Below are 26,975 nucleotides of genomic sequence, written 5' to 3' on the forward strand. Positions count from 1 at the left end.
CCGCCGCCACACCGCCCCCTCCGCCGAGCCACGCCCCCAGCCCTCCCATTGGCCGCCTCGCTGCTGGGGGGGCGCGGCCCCGCCTGCACGGGGCTGAGCGCAAACGGGTGGGGCGGAGGCGGGGTTATGTAAATGAGGGGGCGGGGTTTGGAAGGCGAGCCGGGGGGGCGGTTTCCCGCCAAAACCCCCGGAATTGCCCCAAAACACCCCGAAATTACCTCAAAATACCCCGGAATTAACCCCCAATAACATATAAGTCCCCCCCAAACTCCCACATTTCCCCAAACTCCCACAAAAATCACCCAAATTGCCCCCGAACCCCCCCAATTCTCCCCCAAATCCAACTATTTTACCCCAAAATCCCGTGGTTTTTCACTAAAAAGTCCCGAAATTTGCCCCAAAATCCACCACATCCCCCCTGAAAATCCCTCAGATCCCCTCAGAATCCCCCAAATTTCCCCCAAATTGCACCAAATTTGCCCAAATTGCCCTAAAATCCCCCAAATTTCCCCCCAAATTCCCCAATTCACCTCAAACCCCTTCCCCAAATACCCCAAATCACCTCAAAAAGCTCCCAAATTGCCCGAAATCCCTCAAATCCCCCTAAACCCACTGAATTTACCCCCAAATCCTGTAGCTTTTAACCAAAAGCCGCAAATTTTGCCTCAAAATCCACCACAGCCTCTCAAAATCCCTCAAAAATCCCCCAAATTTCCCCTAAACGGCATCAAATTTGCCTAAATTGCCCTGAAATCCCTCAAATTGCTGCAAATCCCTCAAATGCCCCCAAATTTGCCTCAAATTGTCCCCAAATCTGCCCCCGAATCAAAATCTCCCCAAATTTGCCTCAAAATCCCCTTTCCCCAAATTCCCCCCAAAAGCCCCCAAACTGCCCTTAAATCCCGCAAATTCCTGCCCCAAATCCACTGAATTCGCCCAGAAATCCAGTAGTTTTTCACCAAAAGCCCCCAAATTTGCCTCAAAATCCATCAGAATCCCCCAAATTTCCCAGAAATTCCCCCAAATTTTCCCCAAATGCCCCCAAATCCATCAAATTCCATCAGAATCTCTGAATCTTTCAGATGTCTCCAGAATACCCCAAATACTTGAAATTTCCCCAAAACTCCCCGAATCATCCCCAAATCCACCAAATTACTCACAAATCCAATAAATTTTCACCAAAACTCCTCAAATCTTCTTCAAAATCACCCAAATCCCCCAAATCCCTCAAATCCCCCCAAATCCACCCCCAAATCTGTCAAATTCCCCACAAATCCCCGAATCTTTCAAATGTCCCCAAAATCACAAAAGCCCCCGAATCCGCGCCAAATTCGCCCCAAATCCACCAGATTTTTCTGAAAACCCCATAAATTTTCACCAAACCCACCAAATTTGCTTAGAAATGACCCCAATATTCCCAAATCCCTCAAATTCCCCCAAATTTGCCCAAATTGCTCCCAAATCCACCCCCAAATCTGTCAAATTCCCCTTGAATTCCCCAAGTCTTTCAAAATTCCCCAAAAATCCCCCAAATCCCCTCCAAATTCCCCCAAACTCCCCCAATCACCAAAAAATTCAGCAAGTTTACTAAAATCCCATAAATTTTCACCAAAACCTCTCAAATCTGTCTCAAATTCCCCCCCAAATCCCCCACATTTTCCCCAAAATGCCCAAATTTTCCCCGAAACCCATCTAATTCCCTCCAAATCCCCCAAATTTCCTCCCAAATCCCCCTCAAACCCCTCCCAGAACCCCCCACCCCCCCAGGACCCACATCTATGGGGCAGGGGGCACCCAGGCATCCCACCCCCCCGTAGCTATAAGGAGGCGGAGCCAAGGCGTGGGGGTGAGGAGTCTTTAATGGTGTGGGCGTGGCTTCGGCCCATGGTGGGCGTGGCCTCGGGAAAGGGGCGTGGCCAGATCAGTCCCTCCAGGTGACCTCCACCTCGTCTGTCCGGTACCTGGGGGCGAAAGGTCAGAGGTCACGGCGCCCCACCCCACAGACAGAGGCCCCGCCCCATAGAGGTGTATTCCTGCCCCATAGATGTGGGTCCCACCCCATAGATGTGGGTTCCAGCCCCATACGTGTCCCAGCCCCATAGGTGTGTGTCCCAGCCCCATATGTGTGTGTCGCACCCCCATAGATGTGGGTCCCAGCCCCATACGTGTGGGTCCCGCCCCATAGATGTGGGTCCCAGCCCCACACGTGTGGGTCCCAGCCCCACAGATGTGACTCCCAGCCCCATACATGTGGGTCCCAGCCACACAGATGTGACTCCCAGCCCCACACGTGTGGGTCCCGGCCCCCCACGTCCCCACCTCACCTCTGGGTGATCCCTGATTGGGCGAGCTCCGTCACTTGCCCCGCCCTCAGCATCTCCCAGCCGGCCTGAGCGATCATTGCCCCGTTGTCCACGCAGTACCTGGGGGGCGGCCGGGGCATGTGGGTCCTGCCCCATAGATGTGGGTCCCACCCCATAGGTGTGTGTCCCGCCCCATAGGTGTGGCTCCCAGCCCCATAGGTGCGGGTCCCAGCTCCATAGATGTGAGTCCCACCGCATAGATGTGTGTCCCAGCCCAATAGGTGTGGGTCCCAGTCCCATAGATATGGGTCCCGCCCCATAGATGTGGGTCCCAGCCTCATAGGTGTGTGTCCCGCCCCATAGATATGCGTCCCTGCTCCACAGATATGTTTCCAGCCCCACAGATGTGGGTCCCAGCGCCATATGTGTGGGTCCCACCCCATAGATGTGTGTCCCAGCCCCATATATGTGGGTCCCGGCCCCACACCTCTCATCTATGGGGCAGAGTTGGGCCCCACGGGCGCTGCACATGGTATGGAGCATCTCCTGGAGGCGGCGGTTACCTGGGGGGGGGGGGGGAGGGGGTGGGGGAGGGGCCAGATGCCCGGGTCAGTCCCCCCCGCTGCCCCATAGATGTGGGCCCCACCCCACGGCTTTGGGCCCCGCCCCATGGATTTGGGCTCTGCCCCACAGATTTGGGCCACGCCCATGGATTTGGGCTCTGCCCCACAGATTTGGGCCACGCCCCACTGATGTAGGCCCCATCCATGGTTTGGGCCCTGCCCCATATATGTGGGCCCCGCCCCACCAATGTAGGCCCCACCCATGGTTTGGGCCCCGCCCCACGGATGTAGGCCCCACCCATGGATGTGGGCCCCACCCCACGGATTTGGGCCCCACCCCATATATGTGGGCCCCACCCACTGATGTAAGCCCCACCCATAGTTTGGGCCCCGCCCCACGGATTTGGGCACCACCCCACGGATTTGGGCCCGGCCCCTGGAGGTAGGCCCCGCCCCATGGATTTGGACCCCGCCCCATATATGTGGGCCCCACCCCACAGATGTAGCCCCCGCCCATGGATGTGGGCCCCGCCCCAGGGCCTGTCCCCCTGTGCCCCACCCCATACCCATGGGTCCCAGCCCCCCCCCCCGGGGGCCCCCCGCGCCCCGCCCCCCGCGGTTGTGTGGCCCCGCCCTGGGGGCGTGTCCCCACGCACAGGCCACGCCCCCCACGAGCAGGAGGTGGGGGGCCCGCGTCAGGGCCAGCGCCCGCTCCGACACCTCCGTCAGCATCGCGAAGGCCGTCTCCTGCCGCGCCCCGCCAGGCCACGCCCCTTCGTCAGGCCACACCCTGCCCCGCCCCGGGGTCACCTGACCCCCCGTGCGGGGTCACGTGACCCCCCCCTCCCCCCACCCTCCCCCCCAACAATCGGCCCCAAAAGAGCCCCCGGAGCCCGTTAGTGACCCCAAAACCCATCAAATCACCCCAAAACCCCCATTTTTAGGCCCCAAAACCCCACTAATAGACACCAAAAACCCTTAAGCTCACCCCAAAAACCTCATTATTAGCCCCAAACCCCATTAATAACCCCCAGAAACTCATTAATAGACCCAAACCCCCTTCAAGTCACCCCAAAAACACCGTTATTAGCCCCAAAAGCCCATTATTAGCCCTCAGAACTGTATTAATAGACCCAAAATCCCTCAAACCCACCCCAAAAAGCCCATCGTAAGCCCCCGGCCCCCATTAATAACCCCAAAATCTCCTTATTAGGCCAAAAATCTCATTAACGGAGCCCAAAACCCTTTAATATCACCCCAAAAACCTCATTATTAGCCCCAAACCCATTAATAACGCACCAAAACTCATTAATAGACACAAACCCCCTTCAAATCACCCCAAAAAGCCGATTATTAGCCCAAATCCCGCTAATAACTACCTAAAACCTCATTATTAGACCCTGAACCCCCCTAATAGACCCCAAACCCCCTTCAAACCACCCCAAAAATGCCATTATTAGCCCCAAATCCCATTAATAACCCCCAGAACCTCATTAATATCCTGAATAAAAACCATTAATCGCCCCAAAACCCCTTCAACCCACCCCAAACCCCTGCCGAGCCCCAGGCCCCGCCCCCCCGAGGCACCGCCCCCCGAAGGCCCCGCCCCCCCGAGGCCCCGCCCACCTGCAGGGAGAAGCAGAGGTCCTCGGGCGTCGCCTCCCCCCCCCCCAGCACTTTGGGGGCCAGCGCCTGCGGGGGAGGGGCGGCCGTGGGTGCCCCGCCCCTCCCCCCCGCTGCCCCTCCCCCACACCGCTCGCCCCGCCCCCTCCACCGGTTGCCCCGCCCCCACCGGTTGCCCCGCCCCACTGGTGTTCACACACCCCCCTCCTTCCCAGTCGCCCTCCCCCCCAGCCCGGGTTGCCAGTGCCCCTCCCCCCCGAGGCCCCGCCCACCGGCCCCTCCCCCCCGAGGCCCCGCCCCCCAGGCCCCGCCCCCCCCGGAGGCCCCGCCCCCCCGCACCTGGAGGCGCGAGAGCAGCCCCGCGAAGGAGACGTCGAGTCCCTTCACCCCGTAGGGCAGCTCCAGCAGGCGCCGGCCCCTGGGGGCGGGGCCAGAGGGGGCGGGGCCGGTGAGGGGGCGGGGCGAGTGGATGGCGGGGCAGGGCCCGGGCTAATGACGGGGTGGAGGGCGTGGGGGGCGGGGCTAATGAGGGGGCGTGGTTAATGCTGGGGTGGGTGTGGGGGGGCGGGGCTAGTGTGGGGGTGGGGCTGTTGGGGGCTAATGAGGGGGTGGGGCCGGGGAGGGGGCGGAGCCAATGGTGGGGCAGGGGGGTGTTAGGGGTTGGGGGCTAGTGTGGGCGGGGCTACTGAGGGGAGGGGGGAGGGGCGGGGCTAATGATGGGTGGGGGCTGTTGGGGGCGGGGCTAGTGTGGGGGTCGGGGTTATTGGGGAGGCAGGGTGGGGGAGGGGCGGGGCTAGGGAGAGGCGGGGCTGCTGGGGGTGGGGCTGTTGGGGGTGCCGCTAGGGAGGGGCGGGGCTAGGGAGGGGCGGGGCTGTCAGCGTTTGGGGGTGAATGGTGGGGGTTTGGGGCAAATCTCGGGGATTTTGGGACCAATATCGGGCATTTTGGGCCAAAATCGGGGATTTTGGGGCAAATCTCGGGGGTTTTGGGGCAAATCTCGGGGGTTTTGGGGCCAATATCGGGATTTTGGGACCAATATCAGGATTTTGGGGCAAATCTCGGGGGTTTTGGGGCCGCCCCCCCTCACCTCTTCGCCAGCTGCTCGATGTTGTAGCCGGGGCTGGGGTCATTGGAGAGCTGGGGGGGGGGGGGGGGGGGGGAGGGGGGGTTACGGGGCGCCCCTCCCCCCCCCGGGGGCGGAACCCCGACACGTGGGGGGTGGGGGAGGGGGGGCTGCCCCGCCCCTCCCCCACCTGCAGGAGCCGGGCCAAGCGGTCGAGGCAGTTCCCGACGGCCACGTCCAGGGTCTCGCCCAGGATCCGGTAACGGCGCCGCGAGAAGGCCAGCACCTGCCCCGCCCCCGCGGGACGTCACGTGACCTCGCGGGACGTCACGTGACCTCGCCCGACCCCGCCCGGCGGCCCCGCGGCCGACAGCCACCCCCTCCCCTTCCCCCGCCCCCCCCACCTCCCCCCACCCCCTGAGTTTGGGGCAGTGTCACGGGTTGGGGTGGGGCGGGGTGGGGCGGGGCAGGGCGGGGTGTTGTGCGGGCGCCGCCCCACCGTGTGACATCACGAGCTGCCCGAGCCAATCAGAACCCCCTGTCCCATCTTAACCGCCCCCTCCCCCCGCCCAGGATCCATGGGGGTGTGACAGGGGCGTGTCAGGGCGGGGCAAGGTGGGGCGGGGCATCGTGCGGGCACCACCCCACCACGTGACATCACGAGCCGCCCGAGCCAATCAGAACCCCCCATCTCAGCTTAACCACCCCACCCTCAGCTCCACGGGGGTGTGACGGGGGTGGGGCGGGGCGGGGCAGGGCGTGGCACAGCGGGGCGGGGCACTGCACAGGCACCACCCCACCGCGTGACGTCACGAGCCGCCCGAACCAATCAGAACCCCCACCCACCTCCCCCGTCCCAGCTTAACCACCCCTCCCCTCGGTTCCGCGGGGGCGGGGCAGGGCGGGGCAGGGCGGGGCGCGGGCGGGGCGCGCACCTGCGTGTTGCCGCCGCTGACGTAGAGGACGACGGGGTCACGGGCGTGGCCGAGGAGCCGCCCCATCTCGATGTGCCCCACGCAGTGGTTGACGCCCAGCAGCGGCCGCCCCCACTCCTGCGCCAGCGTCCGCGCCCCCGCCGCCACCACCGCCAGCGGCGCCCCCATGCCGGGCCCTGCGCCCCGCCCCGCCCCCACGCTAAGCCCGGGGACACGCCCCTGCCACGCCCGCTTCCCCCCACCTCTCCCCACCCCATGTGCCTCCCCAGGGGGGCTCCGGCGGGGGTGGAGGGGTGGGGCCAAGATGGCCGCCGGGGCCCGGGGTGGGGCCCGTGTAGGGATGTGTGACGGACACGCTAAGGACACGCGACCCACACGCGACCCCCACGCGACCCCCACGCGACCCCCACGCCTCCCAGGAGGGTCCTATGGGGGTGGGGGTGGGGCCAAGATGGCCGCCGGGGCCCGGGCGGGTCCCATGTAGGGATTTGGGATGAACACGCTAAGGACACGCTAAGGACACGTGACCCACACGGGTCCCTCCTGCAGGGGTGGGGAGGGGCCACGGTGGTGGGCGGGGCCTGGGGTGGCCACGCCTTGGCCACGCCTCCCTGAAGCCAGGGAGGGGGCCGAGGCGGCAGGCGGGACCGGGGCGGGGCCGGGGAAGGGGCGGGGCCGGGGCGTCACCTCTGGTGAAGGCGACGGCGTCGATGTCGCGCGGGCGGAGCCGGGCGTCGGCCAGGGCGTCGCTCACCAGCCCCAGCAGCACCCCCCGGTGGTGCCGCCCCGTCGGGCCGGGGGCGAAGCCTGGGGGGGGGGAGAGGGCGGGGTCAGGGGTCACGATGACGTCATGGGGGCGGGAAGGGAATGACATCACGGGGGCTGTGATGTCATCAGGGGAGGGGCGTTTCCCGGGGGGAGCGAAATCACAGGGGGGGGCCTGGGGAGGGGGATGATGTCACTGGGGGGGGGTGATGTCACCAGGCGGCCCTAGGGTGAGTGACGTCATGGTGGCGAGGGGCCTGAAGAGGAAGTGATGTCACAGGGGGAGCTGACATCATGGGGGTGGTTCCCATGGGGAGTGACGTCACAGGAGGGTGGGGGGAGGAGTGATGTCACGGGGAGGTGGCTCTCCAGGGCACCAGTGCATCACCGGGGGCGTGGCCTCCCGGTGGAGGGGATGTTGCGGGGGTGTGACGTCATGACAGTGGGGGGGGTGGGCCAGCAGGCGGGGTGACATCACGGAGGCGGGGCGGGGGGGGCGGGGTTCGGGGAGGAGTGACGTCATGGGGGAGGGTCCCGGGGTAGGTGACACTGCGGGGGGGGAGGGGGCGCGAGCGGGGGGGTGTCACGGGGAGGCTGACGTCACGGGGGGATCTATTGACGTCGGCGGGGGGAGGGTCCGCGGGGGGAGGGGGGGAGGGGGGAGGGTCAGTGACGTCAGGCGCCTCACCGTGCCCGGGCGGCGTGACGTAGGTGGCGCGGCGGTTGCTGAGGATGACGCCATCCCGCACCACCCCCGCCCCCACCTTATTGGCGGAGCCCTCCAGCCCCAGCACCGTCGGCATGGCGTCACCCTGACGTCAGCTCCGCGTCACCGCCGCCCGCTCCCGCCGCTCCCGCCGCTCCCGCCGCCGCCGCCACGTGCCGGCGCCGACCGATGGCGTCACTCGCCGCCGCCGCGCGCCGGAAGTGACGCGCCCGCGCAGGCGCCCCGCCCTCTCCCGTGACGCAACGACGCTTCCGCTTCCTGTCCCGCCCTCGCCCCGCACGCGGAGCCCCCCGAGCGCGCGCTGCCGCCGCCGCCTCTGATTGGTCCCGGCCGGACACCGGGAGGCGCCGATTGGGCGGTGCCAAAGGTACGGCGGGCGCTGATTGGCTGCGGGGGGTGGGGTTTGAGCGCGGGGGGGGCGATTGGCCGGGGGGGGGGGGGGGGCGGCGGTGCGCGGGAGGCGGGCTCTGATTGGCTGCCGCGGGACGGGGGTAACGGGGGCGCTGATTGGCCCCGGTTTGAGCCCCGGCGTGCGCTGATTGGCTCCGGTTTGGGACCCGCGGGCGCTGATTGGCCCCGGCTTGGGCACGGCGGGCTCTGATTGGCTCCAGTTTGGGGCCCGGCGGGCGCCGATTGGCCCCGGTTTGGGCCCGGCGGGCTCTGATTGGCTCCGGTTTGGGACCCGCGGGCGCTGATTGGACCCGGTTTGGGCCCGGCGGGCTCTGATTGGCTCCGGTTTGGGGCCCGGAGGGCGCTCATTGGCTTCCACGTGCATCGGGCAGGCGCCGATTGGCGGATTCGAGCGAAGCCCCGCGCTGATTGGCCGATGGGCGGTGGGGGGGAGGGGTATCATCCCTGATTGGCCGATCCTTGGCGGAGGCGGGTTTCCAGCGGGGCGGTCTCGCTCTGATTGGCTGCGGGCGGGGGGGCGGGGCCTGCACTGAGGCCGGTCTCCCCTTTCGCAGGGGCGGAGCCGGATACCCCGAGTGGGCGGAGCCAGCGCTCGGCGGGGGCGTGGTCGGAGCCGGGGGCGGGGCCTGCGGCGATGCCCAAGCGCAGTAAGAAGGAGGCGGCCGAGGGCGACGCCGGGCAGGAGCCGGGTGAGTCTGTGCGGGGGCTCCCAGTGCCCCCCAGTGCCCCCCCAGCGCCCCCCTACTGCCCCTCAGCGCCCCCCCAGTATCCCCCAGTGCCCCCCTACTGCCCCCCAGCGCCCCCCCAGTATCCCCCAGTGCCCCCCACTGACCGCCACTGCCCCCCAGTGCCCCCCCAGTATCCCCCAGTGCCTCCCTACTGCCCCCCAGTGCCCCCCAGCGCCCCCCAATGCCCCCCAATGCCCCCCTACTGCCCCCCACTGCCCTCCAGCACCCCCTAGTGCCCCCCAGTGCCCCCCCAGTGCCCCCCTAGTGCCCCCCCAGCACCCACCTAGTGCCCCCTCAGCGCACCCCCAGTGCCCCCCTAGTGCCCCCTCAGTCCCCCCCAGTATCCCCCAGTGCCCCCCAGTGCCCCCCAGTATCCCCCAGTGCCCCCCCCTACTGCCCCCCAGTATCCCCCCCCAGTGCCCCTCAGCGCCACCCAGTATCCCCCAGTGCCCCCCAGCGCCCCCCCAGCGCCCCCCCAGTGCCCCCCAGCACCCCCCTAGCGCCCCCCAGTGTGCCCCCAGTGCCCCCCCAGCGCCCCCCCAGTGCCCCCCAGCACCCCCCAGTGCCCCCCCAGCGCCCCCCTAGTGCCCCCCAGCGCCCCCCTAGTGCCCCCCAGTGCCCCCCAACGCCCCCCAGCGCCCCCCAGAGCCCACCCAGCGCCCCCCAGTCCCCCCCAGTGCCCCCCAGCACCCCCAGTAACACCCCCCCGCAGCAGGGCGGCGCCCCCCGAAGGCGGGGCGTGTCTCGCCCACGCCCATCTACGAGGACCCGCCCACGCGGGAGGCGGGGCCGGGCGGGCAGCGCTTCACCCTCAAGTTGAGCTCCTGGAACGTGGACGGGCTCCGGGCCTGGGTGCGCAAGGGGGGGCTCCAGGTACGGGGGGACCCCGACACCCCCGGGGGGGTCCCCAAAGCCCGGGGGGCGGGGCTTGAATGGGGGGGTGGGGCTCAAATGCAGGGGCGGGGCCCAGACTGGAAGGAGGGGTCTCAAACTGGGAGCGGACCCTAATATTTGGGGGCGTGGTTGATATTATGGGGGGACCCCAAAATCATCGGGGGCGGGGCCCAAACATGGGGGCGGGGCTTAAACTGGGGAGGTGGGGTCCAAGCACGGGGGTGGGGTGTAAACTGTGGGGGGCCCCACACTGGGGGGACACACCCCGATATCGCCGGGGAGGCCCCAATATCCTTGGGGGGGACCCCAATATATGGGGGGGGAGGGACAAAGCGGGGGGACCCCAGTGTCTGTCCCGGGGGGACCCTGAGACCCCCCAAAGGCACCCCAATATCCCTGTGGGAACCCGATACCCCCCCAATGGGACCCCGATACCCCCTCAAAGGGACCCCAATGTCTCCCAAAGGGACCCCAATACCCCCCCAAAGGGACCCCAATGTCCCCCAAAGGGACCCCGATACCCCTGTGGGACCCCGATACCCCCCCCCATGGGACCCCGATACCCCCCCCAAAGGGACCCCAATATCCCCCCCATGGGACCCTGATACCCCTGTGGGACCCCGATACCTCCCCTGTGGGACCCCGATACCCCCCCCAAAGGGACCCCGATACCACCCCCATGGGACCCTGATACCCCTGTGGGACCCCGATACCTCCCCTGTGGGACCCCGATACCCCCCCCCATGGGACCGCGATACCCCCCCCAAAGGGACCCCAATATCCCCCCCATGGGACCCTGATACCCCTGTGGGACCCCGATACCTCCCCTGTGGGACCCCGATACCCCCCCCATGGGACCCTGATACCCCTGTGGGACCCCGATACCTCCCCTGTGGGACCCCGATACCCCCCCCCATGGGACCCCGATACCCCCCCCAAAGGGACCCCAATATCCCCCCCATGGGACCCTGATACCCCTGTGGGACCCCGATACCTCCCCTGTGGGACCCCGATACCCCCCCCAAAGGGACCCCGATACCCCCCCCATGGGACCCTGATACCCCTGTGGGACCCCGATACCTCCCCTGTGGGACCCCGATACCCCCCCCAAAGGGACCCCGATACCCCCCCAATGGGACCCCGATACCCCTGTGGGACCCCGATACCCCCCCCATGGGACCCCGATACCCTTGTGGGACCCCGATACCTCCCCTGTGGGACCCTGATACCCCCCAATGGGACCCCGATACCCCCAAATGGGACCCCGATACCCCCCCTCCAGCACCCCGACACCCCCTGGGGGCCTCCCCACCGCCCCCCCCGGGACCCCAGCCCCCCCCACGGGACGCCAGCCCCCCCGGGGGGCCGTCGGGGTGCCCAGCGCCCGTCTCTCTCCCCGCAGTGGGTGCAGGAGGAGGCCCCCGACGTCCTCTGCCTGCAGGAGACCAAGTGTGGGGGGTCGGCCGTGCCCCCCGAGGTCCGCGCCCTCCCCGGCCTCCCCCACCAGTTCTGGGCCAGTGCCGAGGGCCGCCCCGGCTACAGCGGCGTGGGGCTGCTGGCCCGCCACGAGCCCCTCAGCGTCACCTACGGCATCGGTGAGCCCCTCCCCCGCCCCGCGACCCACCCCCCGGGACCCCCACGGGACCCCCCGGGACCCAACGCGTCCTGAAAGGGCCCGAAAAGGTCAATAATGGGCCTAAAAAGGAGGGAAAGTGCCCCAAAATTAGCTCTGGGGACCCCCAATAACCCCCCCGCGGGAACCCCAAGTTCATCCCGGGACCCCCAAGTGCCTCCTGGGACCCCCAGGTGAGTCCCTGGGGTCAAGTTTCGCCTTGAAAGACCCAAATCCGTCAATAATGAGCCCAAAATGGAGGAAATTGACGCCAGTTGCCCCCAGTTGCTCTCCATTTCTTCAATTGACTCCAATTTCTCCCTCGTTTCCCCTCCCCCACCATCCCCCCCCCCGCACCCCTTCCCCTCCCCATCTCCCCCCTCCTCCACCCATTCCCCCCTCCCCATTTCCCCCTCCCCCACCCATCCCCCATCCCCCTCCCCATTCCCCCCTCCCTCACCCCTTTCCCCTCCCCATCCCCCCCTCCCCCAACCCCTTTCCCCACCCCTCCCCTTTCTCCCCCCCATTTCCCATCCCCATTTCCCCCTCCCCCACCCATCCCCCCATCCCCCTCCCCATTCCCCCCTCCCCCACCCATCCCCCCATCCCCCTCCCCATTCCCCCCTCCCCCACCCATTTCCCCTCCCCATCCCCCCCTCCCCCAACCCCTTTCCCCACCCCTCCCCTTTCTCCCCCCCATTTCCCCTCCCCATTCCCCCCTCCCCCACCATTCCCCCCCCCGCACCCCTTCCCCTCCCTATCTCCCCCCTCCTCCACCCATTCCCCCCCCACCCCATTCCCCCTCCCCAACCAATTCTCCCCCCCACCTATTGCCCCTCCCCATTTCCCCCCTCCCCCACCCATCCCCCCATCCCCCTCCCCATTGCCCCCTCTCCCACCCATTCCCCCCTCCCACACCCATCCCCCCTCCCCACCCCTCCCCCCTCCCCCAACCCCTTTCCCCACCCCTCCCCTTTCTCCCCCCCATTTCCCATCCCCATTTCCCCCTCCCCCACCCATCCCCCCATCCCCCTCCCCATTCCCCCTCCCCCACCCATTTCTCCACCCCTCCCCTTTCTCCCCCCATTTCCCCTCCCCATCGCCCCATCCCCCTCCCCATTCTCCCCTCCTCCACCCATTTCCCCTCCCCATTCCCCCCTCCCCATCCCCTTTCCCCACCTCTCCCCATTGCCCCCTCTCCCACCCATCCCCCCTCCCCACCCCTCCCCCCTCCCCCAACCCCTTTCCCCACCCCTCCCCTTTCTCCCCCCCCATTCCCCCCTCCCCATTGCCCCTCCCCAACAAATTCTCCCCTCCCCCACCCATTTCCCCTCCCCATTCCCCCCTCCCCCATCCCCTTTCCCCACCCCTCCCCATTCCCCCCTCCCCCACCCGTTCCCCCCTCCCCCACCCATTTCCCCTCCCCATTCCCCCCTCCCCATCCCCTTTCCCCACCCCTCCCCATTGCCCCCTCTCCCACCCATCCCCCCTCCCACACCCATCCCCCCTCCCCACCCCTCCCCCCTCCCCCACCCCCTTTCCCCCCCCCGCCCCCCCGGGCGCAGGCGAGGAAGAGCACGACCGCGAAGGCCGGGTGGTGACGGCCGAGTTCCCGGCTCTCTTCGTGGTGGCGGCCTACGTCCCCAACGCCGGGCGGGGGCTGGTGCGGCTGGAGTACCGCCGCCGCTGGGACGCCGCCTTCCGCGCCTTCCTCGCCCGCCTGGACGCCCGCAAGCCCGTCGCCCTCGGCGGCGACCTCAACGTCGCCCACGGCGAGCTCGACCTGCGGCACCCCCGCGCCAACCGCCGCACGGCCGGCTTCACCCCCGAGGAGCGGCAGGGCTTCGGCGAACTCCTCGACGCCGGCTTCCTCGACACCTTCCGCCATCTCTACCCCGCCCTCCCCCACGCCTACACCTTCTGGACCTACCTGGGGGGCGCCCGCGAGCGCAACGTCGGCTGGCGCCTCGACTACTTCGTCATCTCGCGGCGCCTGGAAGGAGCCCTCTGCGACAGCAAGATCCGCTCCCGCGTCCTGGGCAGCGACCACTGCCCCATCACCCTCTACCTCGCCCTATAGCCCGCCGTCAATCCACCCAAATTGCCCCAAAATCGGGTTTGGGTGAGGTCATCGTGGTCACTCTGGCATCTCGATGACCTCGTCAACCTCTACTTGGCCATAAATCCACCCAAATTGCCCCAAAATGGGGTTTGGGTGAGGTCATCGTGGTCACTCTGGCATCTCGATGACCTCGTCAACCTCTACTTGGCCATAAATCCACCCAAATTGCCCCAAAATGGGGTTTGGGTGAGGTCATCGTGGTCACTCTGGCATCTCGATGACCTCGTCAACCTCTACTTGGCCATAAATCCACCCAAATTGCCCCAAAATCGGGTTTGGGTGAGGTTAGAACATTCCCAGGAGGGTCTTGATGACCTTGTCAACCTCTACTTGGCCATGAATCAACCCAAATTGCCCCAAAATTTGGTCTAGCTGAGGTCAGAACGGTCCCAGAAGTGTCTTGATGACCTCATCAACCCCTACTTGGCCATAAACCCACCCAAATTGCCCCAAAATTGGCTCTGGGTGGGGTCATCGTGGCCACTCTGGCATCTCGATGACCTCGTCAACCTCTACTTGGCCATAAATCCACCCAAATTGCCCCAAAATCGGGTTTGGGTGAGGTCATCGTGGTCACTCTGGCATCTCGATGACCTCGTCAACCTCTACTTGGCCATAAATCCACCCAAATTGCCCCAAAATCGGGTTTGGGTGAGGTCATCGTGGTCACTCTGGCATCTCCATGAACTCGTCAACCCCTACTTGGCCATAAACCCACCCAAATTGCCCCAAAATTGGCTCTGGGTGGGGTCATCGTGGCCACTCTGGCATCTCGATGACCTCGTCAACCTCTACTTGGCCATAAATTGACTTTAAATGCCCCAAAATCGGGTTTGGGTGAGGTCATCGTGGTCACTCTGGCATCTCGATGACCTCGTCAACCTCTACTTGGCCATAAATTGACTTTAAATGCCCCAAAATCGAGTTTGGGTGAGGTTAGAACACTCCCAGGAGGGTCTTGATGACCTTGTCAACCTCTACTTGGCCGTGAATCAACCCAAATTGCCCCAAAATTTGGTCTAGCTGAGGTCAGAACGGTCCCAGAAGTGTCTTGATGACCTCATCAACCCCTACTTGGCCATAAACCCCCCCAAATTGCCCCAAAATTGGCTCTGGGTGAGGTCATCGTGGCCACTCTGGCATCTCGATGACCTCGTCAACCTCTACTTGGCCATAAATCCACCCAAATTGCCCCAAAATCGGGTTTGGGTGAGGTCATCGTGGCCACTCTGGCATCTCGATGACCTCGTCAACCTCTACTTGGCCATAAACCCACCCAAATTGCCCCAAAATGGGGTTTGGGTGAGGTCATCGTGGCCACTCTGGCATCTCGATGACCTCATCGACCTTTTCTTGGCCCTACATTGGCTCTAAAGGCCCGTGAGTCCGGTTCCGATGACGTCATCGCGGCCTGGGCGCGGCCCTGCTGACCTCACCGCCCTCCCGCTGACCCCGTTGGGCAGCTGCCGCCCCGTTGGCCGGGGCCGTGTGACATCATCGCTGTCTCGAGGGCCTCGTTGAGCCCCGCCCCGAAGCCCCACCCCTAGGGGAGCGCCGCTAGAGGTGGCCCCACCCCCCCTTTGAGACCCCGCCCCGTCTCCCCCTATAGATCCCCTGCCCCATAGGCCCCTCCCCTGGACCCCGCTCACCCCCTATAGAGCCCCCCACCCCCTTTAGCCCCGCCCAAGCCCTGGAGACCCCTCCCCCACCCCCCACGAGCCCCTATAGCCCCCATAGGGCCCGGCCACACCCTCAGGGAACCCCACCCCCACCCCCTATATTTTTACCCCCTGCCCAGGGGACGAATAAAAACTCTCGTTGAATCGTGTCGGTGTCGGGGGGGCCCCTCCCCCCCCCATAGGGGACCCGGGGCTTTATTTACATTCCTGCCCCTCCCCCCCCAATATTTGGGGGAGGGGCCATTAAATAGCTCTATATACACGGGGGGGCGGGGCCTATGTACAGTGAGGGCGGGGCCAGGCGCATGCTGGGAAAGGGGTGGGGGTGGGGGTGGCAACCAAGATGGCGGCCGCGCCAGAGATGATCTAAGATGGCTGCCGTGCAGGGGTGGGGGTCAATCCAAGATGGCCGCCGCCCTGGGGGGTCGATCCAAGATGGCCACCGCGCCCAAGAGACCCAAGATGGCTGCTCGGGCGTCACCGGTGACGTCACAGGCGCGGCCGGGCATCCCGATGCCACGCCCGCCAAGCGATGACCTCACCCTGCAGGCGTGGCTCCGCCCCCCCGGGTCACGTGGCTCCACCCCGAGGCGGGTCAGGGGCATCACGTGACCTACGTGGCGGGGGGGCGTGTCCGAAGCGGGCAGTGACGTCATCCAGGCGTGGCACAAGCGTCGTTCGCCCACGCCCCTGCGCTGTCGGCCAATGGTGGGCCCGGGGTGGGGCGGGGCGTGTCGGGGGGCGGGGTCAGGCGCGGGGGGGGAGGGGCTGGCTGACGCGGACGCAGCCCCAATAGGCCGCCCGCAGCAGACACGCCCCTGCCCCCGCCCCCAGCAGGGCCCAGCCCGCGTGGAGGGCGCGGATGCGCCGGGCGGGGCCCCACGTCCCCACCTGGGGGGAGGGGCGGAGTCGGCGGGGGGGGAGGGGCGCCCGGGGGGGCCCCGCCCCCACCCCTGACCCCAGATGTGGGTGTCAACCCTGGTTCCCTCTCCCCGGCCACGCCCCCCCTTGAGGCCCCGCCCACTCGAGCCCCACCTGTCAGGGCTCCGCCCCCTGGGGCCACACCCCGAGGCCACACCCCCTTGAGCCCCCACCCTCTTAAAGCCGCGTCTCGAAGGGCCCACGCCCACCCGGGGCCACACCCATCCGATGACCGGCCCACTCAAGCCCCGCCCTGTGAAGCTCCGCCCCCAGGGACCATGCCCACCAAAGGCCACACCCGAGCCCACACCCTCCCGATGACCCGCCCACTCAAGCCCCGCCCTGTGAAGCTCCACCCCTTCGGGCCACGCCCACCTAAGGCCACACCCACTCAAGCCCCACCCTGGTGACACTCCACCCCCAGGGGCCACACCCACTCGAGACAACACCCACTCGAGGCCCGCCCTGGTGGGGCGCCACCCCTCTGGGGCAACTCCTACACGAGGCCCCGCCCACCCCAACCCTCCGCCCTGCTGAAGCCCCGCCCCCCCGCCGCCCCGCCCACTCACAGCCAGCCCGGCGGCGGCCCCGGCCAATAGCAGCGCCAGCAGGAGGCAGCAGAGGCAGCGTCGCCGCGGAAACCGGCGGCCAATGGCGGACCTGGGCCGGGAGCGGGGGCGGGGTCAGGGCGGGGCTCGGCCCCACCCACCCCACCCGGCCAAAGGGGGCGGGGCCCCGGCGGCACTTACACCTTGCGGCAGTGGGGGCAGCGGGCCAGGGTGCGGTCGGTGAGCTCCGCCCACTGCGGGGAGGGGGCGGGGTCAGAGGGGGCGGGGAGCCACGCTCATCGGGCAGGGACCCACCTATGGGGGTGGGCACCCATAGGCAGGGGGCGGGACCCACATACCGGGGGCGGGGGGACCCACATTTATGGGGCGGGGCCCACACGTGGGGGCGGGGCCACCCTTGGGGAGGGGACACTCTTGGGGGCGGGGCTCACCCTTGGGGGGCAGGACCCACACTTACAGGGCGGGGCCACCTTTGGGGGCGGGGCCACCCTTGGGGGCGGGGCCACCCTTGGGGGCAGGGCGCAGGCCTGGGGGCGGGGCCAAGCCTTGGGGGCGGGGCCACATTTGGGGCGGGGCCACCCTTGGGGGCGGGGCCACACTTGGGGGTTGGGGCCACACTTGGGGGGCAGGACCCACTTGCGGGGGCAGGGCCCGGCCTTGGGAGGTGGGGCCCAGCCCTGGGGGCGGGGCCCAGCCCTGGGGGCGGGGCCACCCGGGGGGCGGGGCCTCCCTTGTGGGCGGGGCTCACCAGGAAGGGCCCCCCGCAGTGCCCACAGGCCACGCGGACGCCCCCGGGGGGCGGGTCAGGGCTGGGGGCTCCCGCCTGCACCGGGCCCAGGTTGATGATGCGCTTACTGGGAGGGAACTGGGTTATACTGGGAGCGGGGGGGGGTTCCGGGGCGCCCTTCCCCCCCGCGCCCCGCTGGGAGCCCCCCAGTGCTCCCAGCACCCCCAGCCCCCCTCCCGGTGCCTCCCAGTGCCCCCCTCCCAACGCCCCCAGCCCCCTCCCAGCACCCCCAGGCCCCCTCCCAGTGCCCCCAGAGCCCCTCCTGGCACCCCCAGCCCCCCTCCCGGCGCCCCAGACCCCCTCCCAGCTCCCCCAGCTCCCCTCCCAGTGCCCCCAGAGCCCCTCCTGGTGCCCGCAGACCCCTCCCAGTGCCCCCAGAGCCCCTCCCAGACCCTCCCGGCACCGCCAGACCCCTCCCAGCACCCCCAGACCCTCCCGGCACCGCCAGACCCCTCCCGGCACCCCCAGCTCCCCCCCCGGCGCCCCCAGCCCCCCTCCCAGTGCCCCCAGAGCCCCTCCCAGACCCTCCCGGCACCGCCAGACCCCCTCCCAGCACCCCCAGACCCCCTCCCAGCGCCCCCAGACCCCTCCCAGCACCCCCAGACCCCCTCCCAGACCCTCCTGGCGCCCCCAGCCCCCCTCCCAGCGCCCCCAGACCCCTCCCAGCACCGCCAGACCCCTCCCAGCACCCCCAGACCCCTCCCAGACCCCCCCGGCGCCCCCAGTCTGACCAGTACGGGCGGGGGCAGGCGATGCGCTGGGCGGCGGCCCGACACACCAGCAGGCAGTTGCAGGGGCACCGCACGTACTTCTTCCCGCCAGGGGCCGTGCGGATGGGCTGGGCGGGGCCGGGAATGGGGGGGAGGAGCCTGGCGCCACGCCCCTGCCACGCCCTGCCCCCGCAGCCCCGCCCTCCCCTCGGCCCGCCCCCTTCTGCCCCGCCCGACGCCTTCCCCCCCACCTTCCACCTGCCCTTTAAGCCACGTCCCCCCCCGAGGCCCCGCCCTCCAGTGGCCCCGCCCCGCCCCTCTGAGGCCCCGCCCATCCGAGGCCCCGCCCCCAGGCCCCGCCGCTCACCGTGGCCTCCCCGCAGCCCCCGCACTTCACCACGTGCTGGTGGGTTTTCCCCTCGACGCTGATTGGCCGCTGGCACACGCGGCACGTGACCGCCGGCCCCGCCCCCCCCTCCGGGCTGCCCAATGGGGAGTAAGGGGGCGGGGCTTCTCCCGGTAGGACAGCCGGCGGGCCCGCCCCCCCGGCGCCTGGCAAGGGAGGGGGAGGGAAGGGGGGGGCAGGGCTGAGCAGTAACCACGCCCCTCCGCTAAGCCCCGCCCACCCGATCCCACCTCCCCACAGGCCCCGCCCCACAGCCCCCTGCCCTCCCCAAGGCCCCGCCCACCACCTTAAAGCCCCACCCCCCAAGGCTCCCTGCCCCTTCAGGCCCCGCCCCTTCCACCAAGCCCCGCCCTTCCAACTGCCCCACCCTCCAGGCCCCGCCCCTTTCTCTAAGCCCCACCCTGCCCTGAAAGCCCCATCCCGAGGCCCCGCCCCATGTCCCTAAACCCCGCCCCCTACTCGCTCAAGCCCCGCCCCACTCCATGAGGCCCCGCCCCACCACCTCAGGCCCCGCCCTGCTTACAGGCCCCGAGGCCCCTCCCCGTGACCCAAAACCCCGCCCCCACACCGATGCCCCACCTCCTCGGCACCTGAAACCCCGCCCCTCCGAAACTCCGCCCCTGCGATCACCCACGCCTTCCCGGAGGACCCGCCCCATTGCCGAGACCCCGCCCCTTCCCGCTCATGCCCCGCCCCTCCCGCTCCCCAGAGCCCTGGCCCCGCCCCCCGCAGGCCCCGCCCCCCACAACCCCGCCCCCCACAGGCCCCGCCCCCGCTCACCCCCCGGCCCGGCCCCCCCCGGCCCCGCCAGCAGCGGCGATCGCTCCCCGTCCGCCATGACACCCCCGGGCCCCGCCCCTCTCCGCCCATTGGCCAGCCGGGAGCACGTGACACAACCCCTCCCCCCCCCCGCCCCCAACGCCCTTCCTCTCAACCGCCCCGCGCGTTGCCGGGCGACCGCCGCGCCCCGCCCACTCCCTTCCCATTGGCCCGCGGCGCTCGCGCGACGCTTCCGGTTCCCGCCCCGCCCCGCGCTCCACGCCCCCCCCCCGCTCCACTTCCGCGTTGCCACGGCAACGCGCCGCCGGCCGCGCTGCGATTGGGCCGCCGGGAGCGGCGGTGTCAGGGGGGCGGGGCGGGGGCGGGGCGGGGCCGGGGGCGGCGCCGTGACGTCAGGCGCGCGGCCATAAGCGGCGGGCGGGGGGAGGGGCGGCGCAGAGCGGCGGCGACATGGAGGGCAGGTGGGTGGGGGGAGGGGGGGTCCTGGGGGGGTGGGGGAGGGGAGGGGGCAGCGCCCCCCCTTCCCCCCCCCCCCCTCCCGCGGCGTGACCTCAGGGGCTCCCAGCCAATGGGAGGGCGCTGCCGGGCCTCCCCCCCCCCACCTCCCCCCACGGCGGCCAATGGGAGCGGGAGGGCGCGGCCACGCCCACCCGGGGGGGGAGGGGGGGATGCGACCCCCCGGGGAGGTGGGGGAGGGCCCGGGTCTCCTTTTGGGTGGGGGGTCCGGCATCCGGGGTCCTGCCCATCCCCCACCCCCCCCACCCCCCCCCCGCACCCCCAGCGCGGGTGGGGGAGGGGGAGAGGTGGGGGGTGGGGCCGCCCCTCCCCCCCTTCCCGTCCCAAGTCCGCCTGGCTCCGGGCCGCGGCCACGCGGGGGTCAAAGGTCGGGGGGGGTGGGGGAGGGGCGGGGGGGTCGGGGTGCTCCCCTCCCCCCCCCGGGTCCCTCTGTGGGCGCTGGGTGCCCCCGTGGGTCCCTCTGTGGGCGCCGGGAGCCCCCCGTGGGTCCCTCTGTGGGCGCCGGGAGCCCCCCTGGGTCCCTCTGGGGGTGCCGGGACCCCCCTGGGTCCCTCTGTGGGTGCTGGGTGCCCCCCTGGGTCCCTCTGTGGGTGCTGGGTGCCCCCCTGGGTCCCTCTGTGGGCACCGGGAGCCCCACCGTGGGTCCCTCTGTGGGTGCAGGGAGCCCCCCTGGGTCCCTCTGTGGGTGCCGGGAGCCCCCCTGGGTCCCTCTGTGGGCGCCGGGAGCCCCCGTGGGTCCCTCTGTGGGTGCTGGGTGCCCCCGTGGGTCCCTCTGTGGGTGCTGGGTGCCCCCCTGGGTCCCTCTGTGGGTGCTGGGTGCCCCCGTGGGTCCCTCTGTGGGCGCCGGGAGCCCCCCTGGGTCCCTCTGTGGGCACCGGGAGCCCCACCGTGGGTCCCTCTGTGGGTGCCGGGAGCCCCCCTGGGTCCCTCTGTGGGTGCTGGGTGCCCCCCTGGGTCCCTCTGTGGGCACCGGGAGCCCCACCGTGGGTCCCTCTGTGGGTGCCGGGAGCCCCCCTGGGTGTCTCTGTGGGTGCTGGGTGCCCCCCTGGGTCCCTCTGTGGGTGCCGGGAGCCCCCCTGGGTCCCTCTGAGGGTGCTGGGTGCCCCCGTGGGTCCCTCTGTGGGTGCTGGGTGCCCCCGTGGGTCCCTCTGTGGGTGCCGGGAGCCCCCGTGGGTCCCTCTGTGGGTGCTGGGTGCCCCCGTGGGTCCCTCTGTGGGCGCCGGGAGCCCCCCGTGGGTCCCTCTGTGGGTGCCGGGAGCCCCCCTGGGTGTCTCTGTGGGTGCTGGGTGCCCCCCTGGGTCCCTCTGTGGGTGCCGGGAGCCCCCCTGGGTCCCTCTGAGGGTGCTGGGTGCCCCCGTGGGTCCCTCTGTGGGCGCCGGGAGCCCCCCTGGGTCCCTCTGTGGGTGCTGGGTGCCCCCGTGGGTCCCTCTGTGGGCGCCGGGAGCCCCCCGTGGGTCCCTCTGTGGGTGCCGGGAGCCCCCGTGGGTCCCTCTGTGGGTGCTGGGTGCCCCCCTGGGTCCCTCTGAGGGTGCTGGGTGCCCCCCGTGGGTCCCTCTGTGGGTGCTGGGAGCCCCCCGTGGGTCCCTCTGTGGATGCCGGGAGCCCCCCTGGGTCCCTCTGTGGGTGCCGGGAGCCCCCCTGGGTCCCTCTGAGGGTGCTGGGTGCCCCCGTGGGTCGCTCTATGGGGCCGGGACCCCCCGTGGGTCCCTCTGTGGGTGCCGGGAGCCCCCGTGGGTCCCTCTGTGGGTGCTGGGTGCCCCCGTGGGTCCCTCTGTGGATGCCGGGAGCCCCCGTGGGTCCCTCTGTGGGTGCCGGGAGCCCCCCATGGGTTGCTCTATGGGGCCGGGACCCCCCGTGGGTGCCCCCCCGGGTCTCGGCACCCCACGGCTGACGTGTCCGTCCGTCCGTCCGTGGGCGCAGCTACGAGGCGTGCGCGGAGGCGGCGGCCTGGCTGCGGGCGCGGGTGCCCTCCCCCCCCCCGCGTCGCCCTGGTCTGTGGGTCGGGGCTGGGGGCGCTGGCCCAGGAGCTGCGGGACCCCCGCACCTTCCCCTACGCCGAGATCCCCCACTTCCCCCGCAGCACCGGTAGCGGGGGGGCGCTTGGGGGGCTGGGGGGGGGGGCTGGGGGGCATTTGGGGGGCGCTTGGGGGGCATTTGGGAGGCGCCTGGGGACACTTGGGAGGCACTTGGGGGTCTGGGGGGGCTTTTGGGGACGCTTGGGGGGCACTTGGGGTGCTCTTGGGAGGCATTTGGGGGCACTTGGGGGGCACATGGGCATCTGGGGGGCCATTTGGGGGGGCGCTTGGGGCCATTTGGGGGGCTATTGGGGATACTTGGGGGGCACTTGGGGGTCACGGGGGTATGGGGGGGCATTTGGGGGCACTTGGGGGGCTCTTGGGAGGCATTTGGGGCATTTGGGGGGCACTTGGGGACACTTGGGACACTTGGGGGGCACTTGGGGGCCTGGAGGGGCATTTGGGGGCGCTTGGGGGGCATTTGGGGGCATTTTGGGGGTACTTGGGGGTCTGGAGGGCTCTTGGGGGGCATTTGGGGACACTTGGGGGGGACTTGGGCTGGGACTGGGCTGGGGGGCACTTTGGGGGCATTTGGGGGGCTCTTGGGAGGCTGAGGTGGGGGGCACTTGGGCTTTTGGGGACACTTGGGGGCACTTGGGGATCTGGGGGGCATTTGGGGGGCGCTTGGGGGGCTGGGACTCTGGTGGGGGTGCACTTTGGGGGCATTTGGGGGGCTCGTGGGGGGCACTTGGGGGTCTGGGGGATACTTGGGGGGCACTTATGGGGCAGGGGGCAGTTGTGGGGTGACCCCCGCTCCCCGTGCAGTGCAGGGCCACGCGGGGCAGCTGGTTGTGGGGCACCTGGGCGACGCCCCCTGCGCCGTCCTGCAGGGCCGCTTCCACCTCTACGAGGGCTACAGCCCCGCCCAGGTACCCCCCGCCCCACACATGTGGGGCACGACCCACAGCGCAGCCCCACCACCCCCCCCCGGCCCGCGGGGGAGGCGCCCGCCCCATAGATCCCAGTCCCCGGCGCCTAGCTGGGCGCCCCGCCCCCGATATGTCACCCTCTGCCCCCCAAGTGTTGGTCCCCGCCCCAGATATGTGGGCCCCGCCCCCAAACTCCTCCCCATCTCTCCCCCCAAGCCCCTCCCCCAAGTGGCTCCGCCCCTTCCCCCGCCCTGAACTTGGGGCCACCCCTTTAAAGCCCTGCCCCCACCCCCCCATTGGGCTGTCTTGGTTGCCAGGGTAGCCATCTTGGTTGCCAGGGAAGCCATCTTGGTTGCTAGGGTGGCCATCTTGGTTGCTACGGCGGCCGTGTTGGTTGTCAGGGAAGCCATCTTGGTTGTCAGGGAAGCCATTTTGGTTGCTAAGGCGACCATCTTGGTTGTCAGGGAAGCCATCTTGGTTGCTAGGGCGGCCATGTTAGTTGTTAGGGCGGCCATCTTGGTTGTCAGGGAAGCCATCTTGGTTGCTAGGGCGGCCATGTTAGTTGTTAGGGCGGCCATCTTGGTTGCCAGGGAAGCCATCTTGGTTGCTAGGGCGGCCATGTTAGTTGTTAGGGCGGCCATCTTGGTTGCCAGGGAAGCCATCTTAGTTGCTAGGGCGGCCATGTTTGTTGTTAGGGCGGCCATCTTGGTTGTCAGGGCAGCCATCTTGGTTGCTAGGGCGGCCATGTTAATTGTTAGGGCGGCCATCTTGGTTGCCAGGGAAGCCCCCCACCCAGCCCACCCCCACCCCCCCACCCCCACCCCACCCCCCACCCCCCACCCCCCCCCCCCACCCCCCGGCCGCCCCCCAGCCAGGCTCCCCCGCAGGTGGTGGTGCCGGTGCGGACGCTGGCGCTGGCGGGCGCCCACACGCTGGTGCTGACCAACGCCGCCGGCAGCCTCCGGCCCGCGCTGGGGCCCGGCCACCTCCTCGTCATCCGTGACCACATCGACCTGCCCGGCCTGGCCGGCCGCAGCCCCCTCGCCGGGCCCAACGACGACAGGTCGGCGCCGGGACCCCCGACCCCGCCCCGGGACCCCCAACCCCGCCCCGGGACCCCCCAAACCCTGCCCTGGGACCCCCCAAACCCCGCCCCGGGACCCCCCGACCCCCCCCCCGGGACCCCCCAACAACCCCCCGCCGGGACCCCCGACCCCCCCCCGGGACCCCCAAACCTGCCATGGGACCCCCCAAACCCCCCCCCGGGACCCCCAACCCCCCCCGGGACCCACCAAACCCCCATATCTGACCCCAAACCCCCCGTATCTGACCCCAACCCCCCATATCCAACCCCCAACCCCCCATATCCGACCCCAACCCCCCATATCCGACCCCCGACCCCCCTATATCTGACCCCAAACCCCCCGTATCTGACCCCAACCCCCCATATCTGACCCCAACCCCCCCGTATCCAACCCCAACCCCCCCATATCTGACCCCAAACCCCTCACATCTGACTCCAACCTCCCACATCCGACCCCAAACCCCCCATATCCGTCCCCAAACCCTCCATATCTGACCCCAAACCCCCCATATCCGTCCCCAAACCCTCCACATCCGACCCCAAACCCCCCACATCTGACCCCAAACCCCCCATATCCGTCCCCAAACCCCCATATCCGACCCCAAACCCCCATATCCGGCCCCAAACCCCCCATATCCGACCCTAAACCCCCCGTATCCGACCCCAACCCCCCACATCTGACCCCAAACCCCCCATATCCGGCCCCAAACCCCCCATATCCGACCCCAACCCCCCACATCTGACCCCAAACCCCCCATATCCGGCCCCAAACCCTCCGCATCCGACCCTAAACCCCCCATATCCGACCCTAAACCCCCTATATCCGACCCCCAACCCCCATATCTGACCCCCACCCCCCCGTGCCCCCCGTGCCCCCCAGGTTCGGGCCCCGCTTCCCGGCCATGGCGGGCGCCTACGACGCGGGGCTGCGCCGCCTGGCCCTGGCCCTGGCCCCCCCCGAGCTCCACGCCCGCCCCGGCGTCTACTGTGGCGTCGGCGGGCCCAGCTACGAGACGGGGGCCGAGTGCCGCCTCCTGCGGCGCCTGGGGGCTGACGCCGTCGGTGAGTACCCCCCCCCCCCCCCTTTGGGACCCCCCGGGGACCCCCGAGCCCCCCCCGGGGCTTGGGCTGCCCCAAAACGGCTCCAAAAGGGGGTAAACATGCTAAGAACATGCTTAGGACACGCTAAGGACACGCTTAGGGCATGCTTTAGGACATGCTAAGGGCAAGCTGGGGGTGTTAAGGGGGGTGGATCTGAGTTGTACGCGCAGAACACGGTAAGAACATGGGAAGAGAGGGGAAACGGGTCCAGGACATGCTAAGAACATGCTAAGGACATGGGAAGAGAGGTGAGACATGCTTAGGACATGCTAAGGGCAGACTGGGGGTGTTAAGGGGGTGAATCAGGCTTTTATATATAGAACACGCTAAGAACATGGGAAGAGGGGGAAACAGGACACGCTAAGAACACGCTAAGGACATGCTAAGGGCGAATTGGCTGTGTTTAAGGCGGGTGAATCAGGGTTACATAGAGAGAACACGCTAAGAACATGGGAAGAGAGGGGAGACACACCACGGACGTGCTTGGGACAGGCTAAGGGCGTGTTAGGGACACGCTAGGGACACGCTAAGGACACGCTAAGGACACACTAAGGACACGCTAAGGGCAAAGTAGGGGTGTTAAGGGCAGGGTGAGCCAGGCTTTTATATATGGATCATGCTAAGAACGTGGGAAGAGAGGGGAAACACGCTTCGGGCACGCTAGGGGCACGCTAGGGACTCCCAGAGTGTCCGTGGGGCTCCCTCAGGCCCCCCGGAGCCGCCCGCAGACCCCGGGCGGGGGGGGGGAGGGGGGGAGGGGGTCCCCGCGTGCCCTGAGCGCGCGGCGGCCCCGCAGGCATGAGCACGGTGGCGGAGGCGGCGGCGGCGCGTCACTGCGGGCTGCGCGTGCTGGGGCTGTCGCTCATCACCAACGCGGCGCCGGGGGACGACGAGGACGAGGACGAGGAGGGGGAGGGGCAGAGGGGGAGGGGGGGGAGGGGCGGGCGCCCCCCCCCGGGCACGAGGAGGTGCTGGCGGCCGCCCAGGCCGGGGCGCGGCACCTGCGGACCCTCCTGGCGGCCCTGGCCCCGCGCCTGGCCCGCCCCGAGCCCCCGCACGCCTAGGGCACGCCTGGGGCACGCCTGGGGCACGCCTGGGGCACGCCGAGGGGGCGGGGCGCGGGGCGGGGCCTCGCGGGGCGGGGTCTCGCGGGGGCGGGGCGTCTCGGTCCCGCCTACGTCCCCTCTCTGTCCCGCGCCGGTCCTGCATCGATCGCGTGTCCATCCCGTGTCCATCCCGTGTCGATCCCGTGTCGATCCCGTGTGTCCATCCCACGCTGGTCCCATGTTGATCCCGTGTCAATCACATGTCAATCGCATGTCAATCGCATGTTGATCCCGTGTCCGTCCTGTGTCGATCGCGTGTCTGTCCCACACCGGTCCTGTGTCGATCCCGTGTCAGTCCCATGTCAATCACATGTCGATCCCGTGTCCATCCCATGTTGATCCCGTGTCAATCGCGTGTCGATCCCATGTCCATCCCGTGTCCGTCCCGTGTCGGCCCCAGCCAATCCCGGCTGGCCCCGCCCCCCTCCCCGCGTCGAGCCGCGCCCGTCACGTGACGTCAGCCTGTGCCTTCCCCTCCCCCACCCCCCCCCAATGAACCGCGGGCATTAACCCCCCCCCCTCCCCCACCCTTAATCCAACCCCGCCCCCACCCGGTAATTAAAGAGCATGCATAATTAATGAGCCACGCCCACTTAACCTCCGCCCCGCCCCCCCCCCCCACGCCG

The 26,975-nt window shown here is 69.1% G+C and overlaps 4 protein-coding genes across 4 annotated transcripts; 2 read left to right on the forward strand and 2 right to left on the reverse strand.

The window, feature by feature from the left end:
• Window positions 1-1,843: 1,843 nt before the first annotated feature.
• Window positions 1,844-8,158, reverse strand: OSGEP (O-sialoglycoprotein endopeptidase). The gene is made up of 11 exons (XM_064475578.1): window positions 7,941-8,158; window positions 7,175-7,294; window positions 6,488-6,663; window positions 5,743-5,838; window positions 5,577-5,626; window positions 4,829-4,907; window positions 4,493-4,558; window positions 3,523-3,613; window positions 2,791-2,866; window positions 2,325-2,423; window positions 1,844-1,961 (listed from the first exon to the last, which is right to left on the reverse strand). Exons 1-11 carry the CDS (start codon window positions 8,053-8,055, stop codon window positions 1,922-1,924), a joined length of 1,008 nt encoding a protein of 335 aa, XP_064331648.1. The 5' UTR covers window positions 8,056-8,158; the 3' UTR covers window positions 1,844-1,921.
• A 52-nt stretch (window positions 8,159-8,210) lies between these two features.
• On the forward strand, window positions 8,211-14,185 carry APEX1 (apurinic/apyrimidinic endodeoxyribonuclease 1). The gene is made up of 5 exons (XM_064475589.1): window positions 8,211-8,346; window positions 8,945-9,079; window positions 9,831-9,991; window positions 11,415-11,607; window positions 13,190-14,185. Exons 2-5 carry the CDS (start codon window positions 9,025-9,027, stop codon window positions 13,702-13,704), a joined length of 924 nt encoding a protein of 307 aa, XP_064331659.1. The 5' UTR covers window positions 8,211-8,346; window positions 8,945-9,024; the 3' UTR covers window positions 13,705-14,185.
• A 1,868-nt stretch (window positions 14,186-16,053) lies between these two features.
• On the reverse strand, window positions 16,054-19,659 carry PIP4P1 (phosphatidylinositol-4,5-bisphosphate 4-phosphatase 1). Its single transcript, XM_064475585.1, has 7 exons — window positions 19,599-19,659; window positions 18,780-18,964; window positions 18,434-18,540; window positions 17,664-17,769; window positions 17,096-17,148; window positions 16,916-17,006; window positions 16,054-16,316 (listed from the first exon to the last, which is right to left on the reverse strand). The coding sequence occupies exons 1-7, from the start codon at window positions 19,654-19,656 to the stop codon at window positions 16,173-16,175; spliced, it is 744 nt and encodes a 247-aa protein (XP_064331655.1). The 5' UTR covers window positions 19,657-19,659; the 3' UTR covers window positions 16,054-16,172.
• Window positions 19,660-19,866: 207 nt separating this feature from the next.
• LOC135318366 (uncharacterized) lies at window positions 19,867-26,668 on the forward strand (the record flags this gene model as incomplete). Its single annotated transcript, XM_064475583.1, has 6 exons — window positions 19,867-20,059; window positions 22,035-22,199; window positions 22,955-23,058; window positions 23,946-24,121; window positions 25,023-25,204; window positions 26,040-26,668. Coding segments are annotated over 6 exons (1,359 nt in total), but the record flags the coding sequence as incomplete, so codon positions are not given.
• Window positions 26,669-26,975: the final 307 nt, after the last annotated feature.

This window comes from Phalacrocorax carbo, chromosome 29 (assembly GCF_963921805.1).
Source record: "Phalacrocorax carbo chromosome 29, bPhaCar2.1, whole genome shotgun sequence".
In the NCBI taxonomy this organism is placed as follows: Eukaryota; Metazoa; Chordata; class Aves; order Suliformes; family Phalacrocoracidae; genus Phalacrocorax; species Phalacrocorax carbo.

Excerpts from the sequence above, each read along its gene's own strand:
- PIP4P1 (XM_064475585.1), bottom strand. The coding sequence starts at position 19,656 with ATGGCGGACGGGGAGCGATCGCCGCTGCTGGCGGGGCCGGGGGGGGCC. Across the intron at positions 18,965-19,598 it reads GGGGGGGGCCGGGCCGGGGG|GCGCCGGGGGGGCGGGCCCG; the intron begins GTGAGCGGGGGC and ends CTCCCTTGCCAG. Across the intron at positions 17,149-17,663 it reads ACTGCGGGGGGCCCTTCCTG|TGGGCGGAGCTCACCGACCG; the intron begins GTGAGCCCCGCC and ends CCCTCCCCGCAG.
- OSGEP (XM_064475578.1), bottom strand. The coding sequence starts at position 8,055 with ATGCCGACGGTGCTGGGGCTGGAGGGCTCCGCCAATAAGGTGGGGGCG. Across the intron at positions 7,295-7,940 it reads CGTCACGCCGCCCGGGCACG|GCTTCGCCCCCGGCCCGACG; the intron begins GTGAGGCGCCTG and ends CCCCCCCCCCAG. Across the intron at positions 4,908-5,576 it reads ATCGAGCAGCTGGCGAAGAG|GGGCCGGCGCCTGCTGGAGC; the intron begins GTGAGGGGGGGC and ends CCCCGCCCCCAG.
- APEX1 (XM_064475589.1), top strand. The coding sequence starts at position 9,025 with ATGCCCAAGCGCAGTAAGAAGGAGGCGGCCGAGGGCGACGCCGGGCAG. Across the intron at positions 9,080-9,830 it reads CGACGCCGGGCAGGAGCCGG|CAGGGCGGCGCCCCCCGAAG; the intron begins GTGAGTCTGTGC and ends ACCCCCCCGCAG. Across the intron at positions 9,992-11,414 it reads TGCGCAAGGGGGGGCTCCAG|TGGGTGCAGGAGGAGGCCCC; the intron begins GTACGGGGGGAC and ends CTCTCCCCGCAG.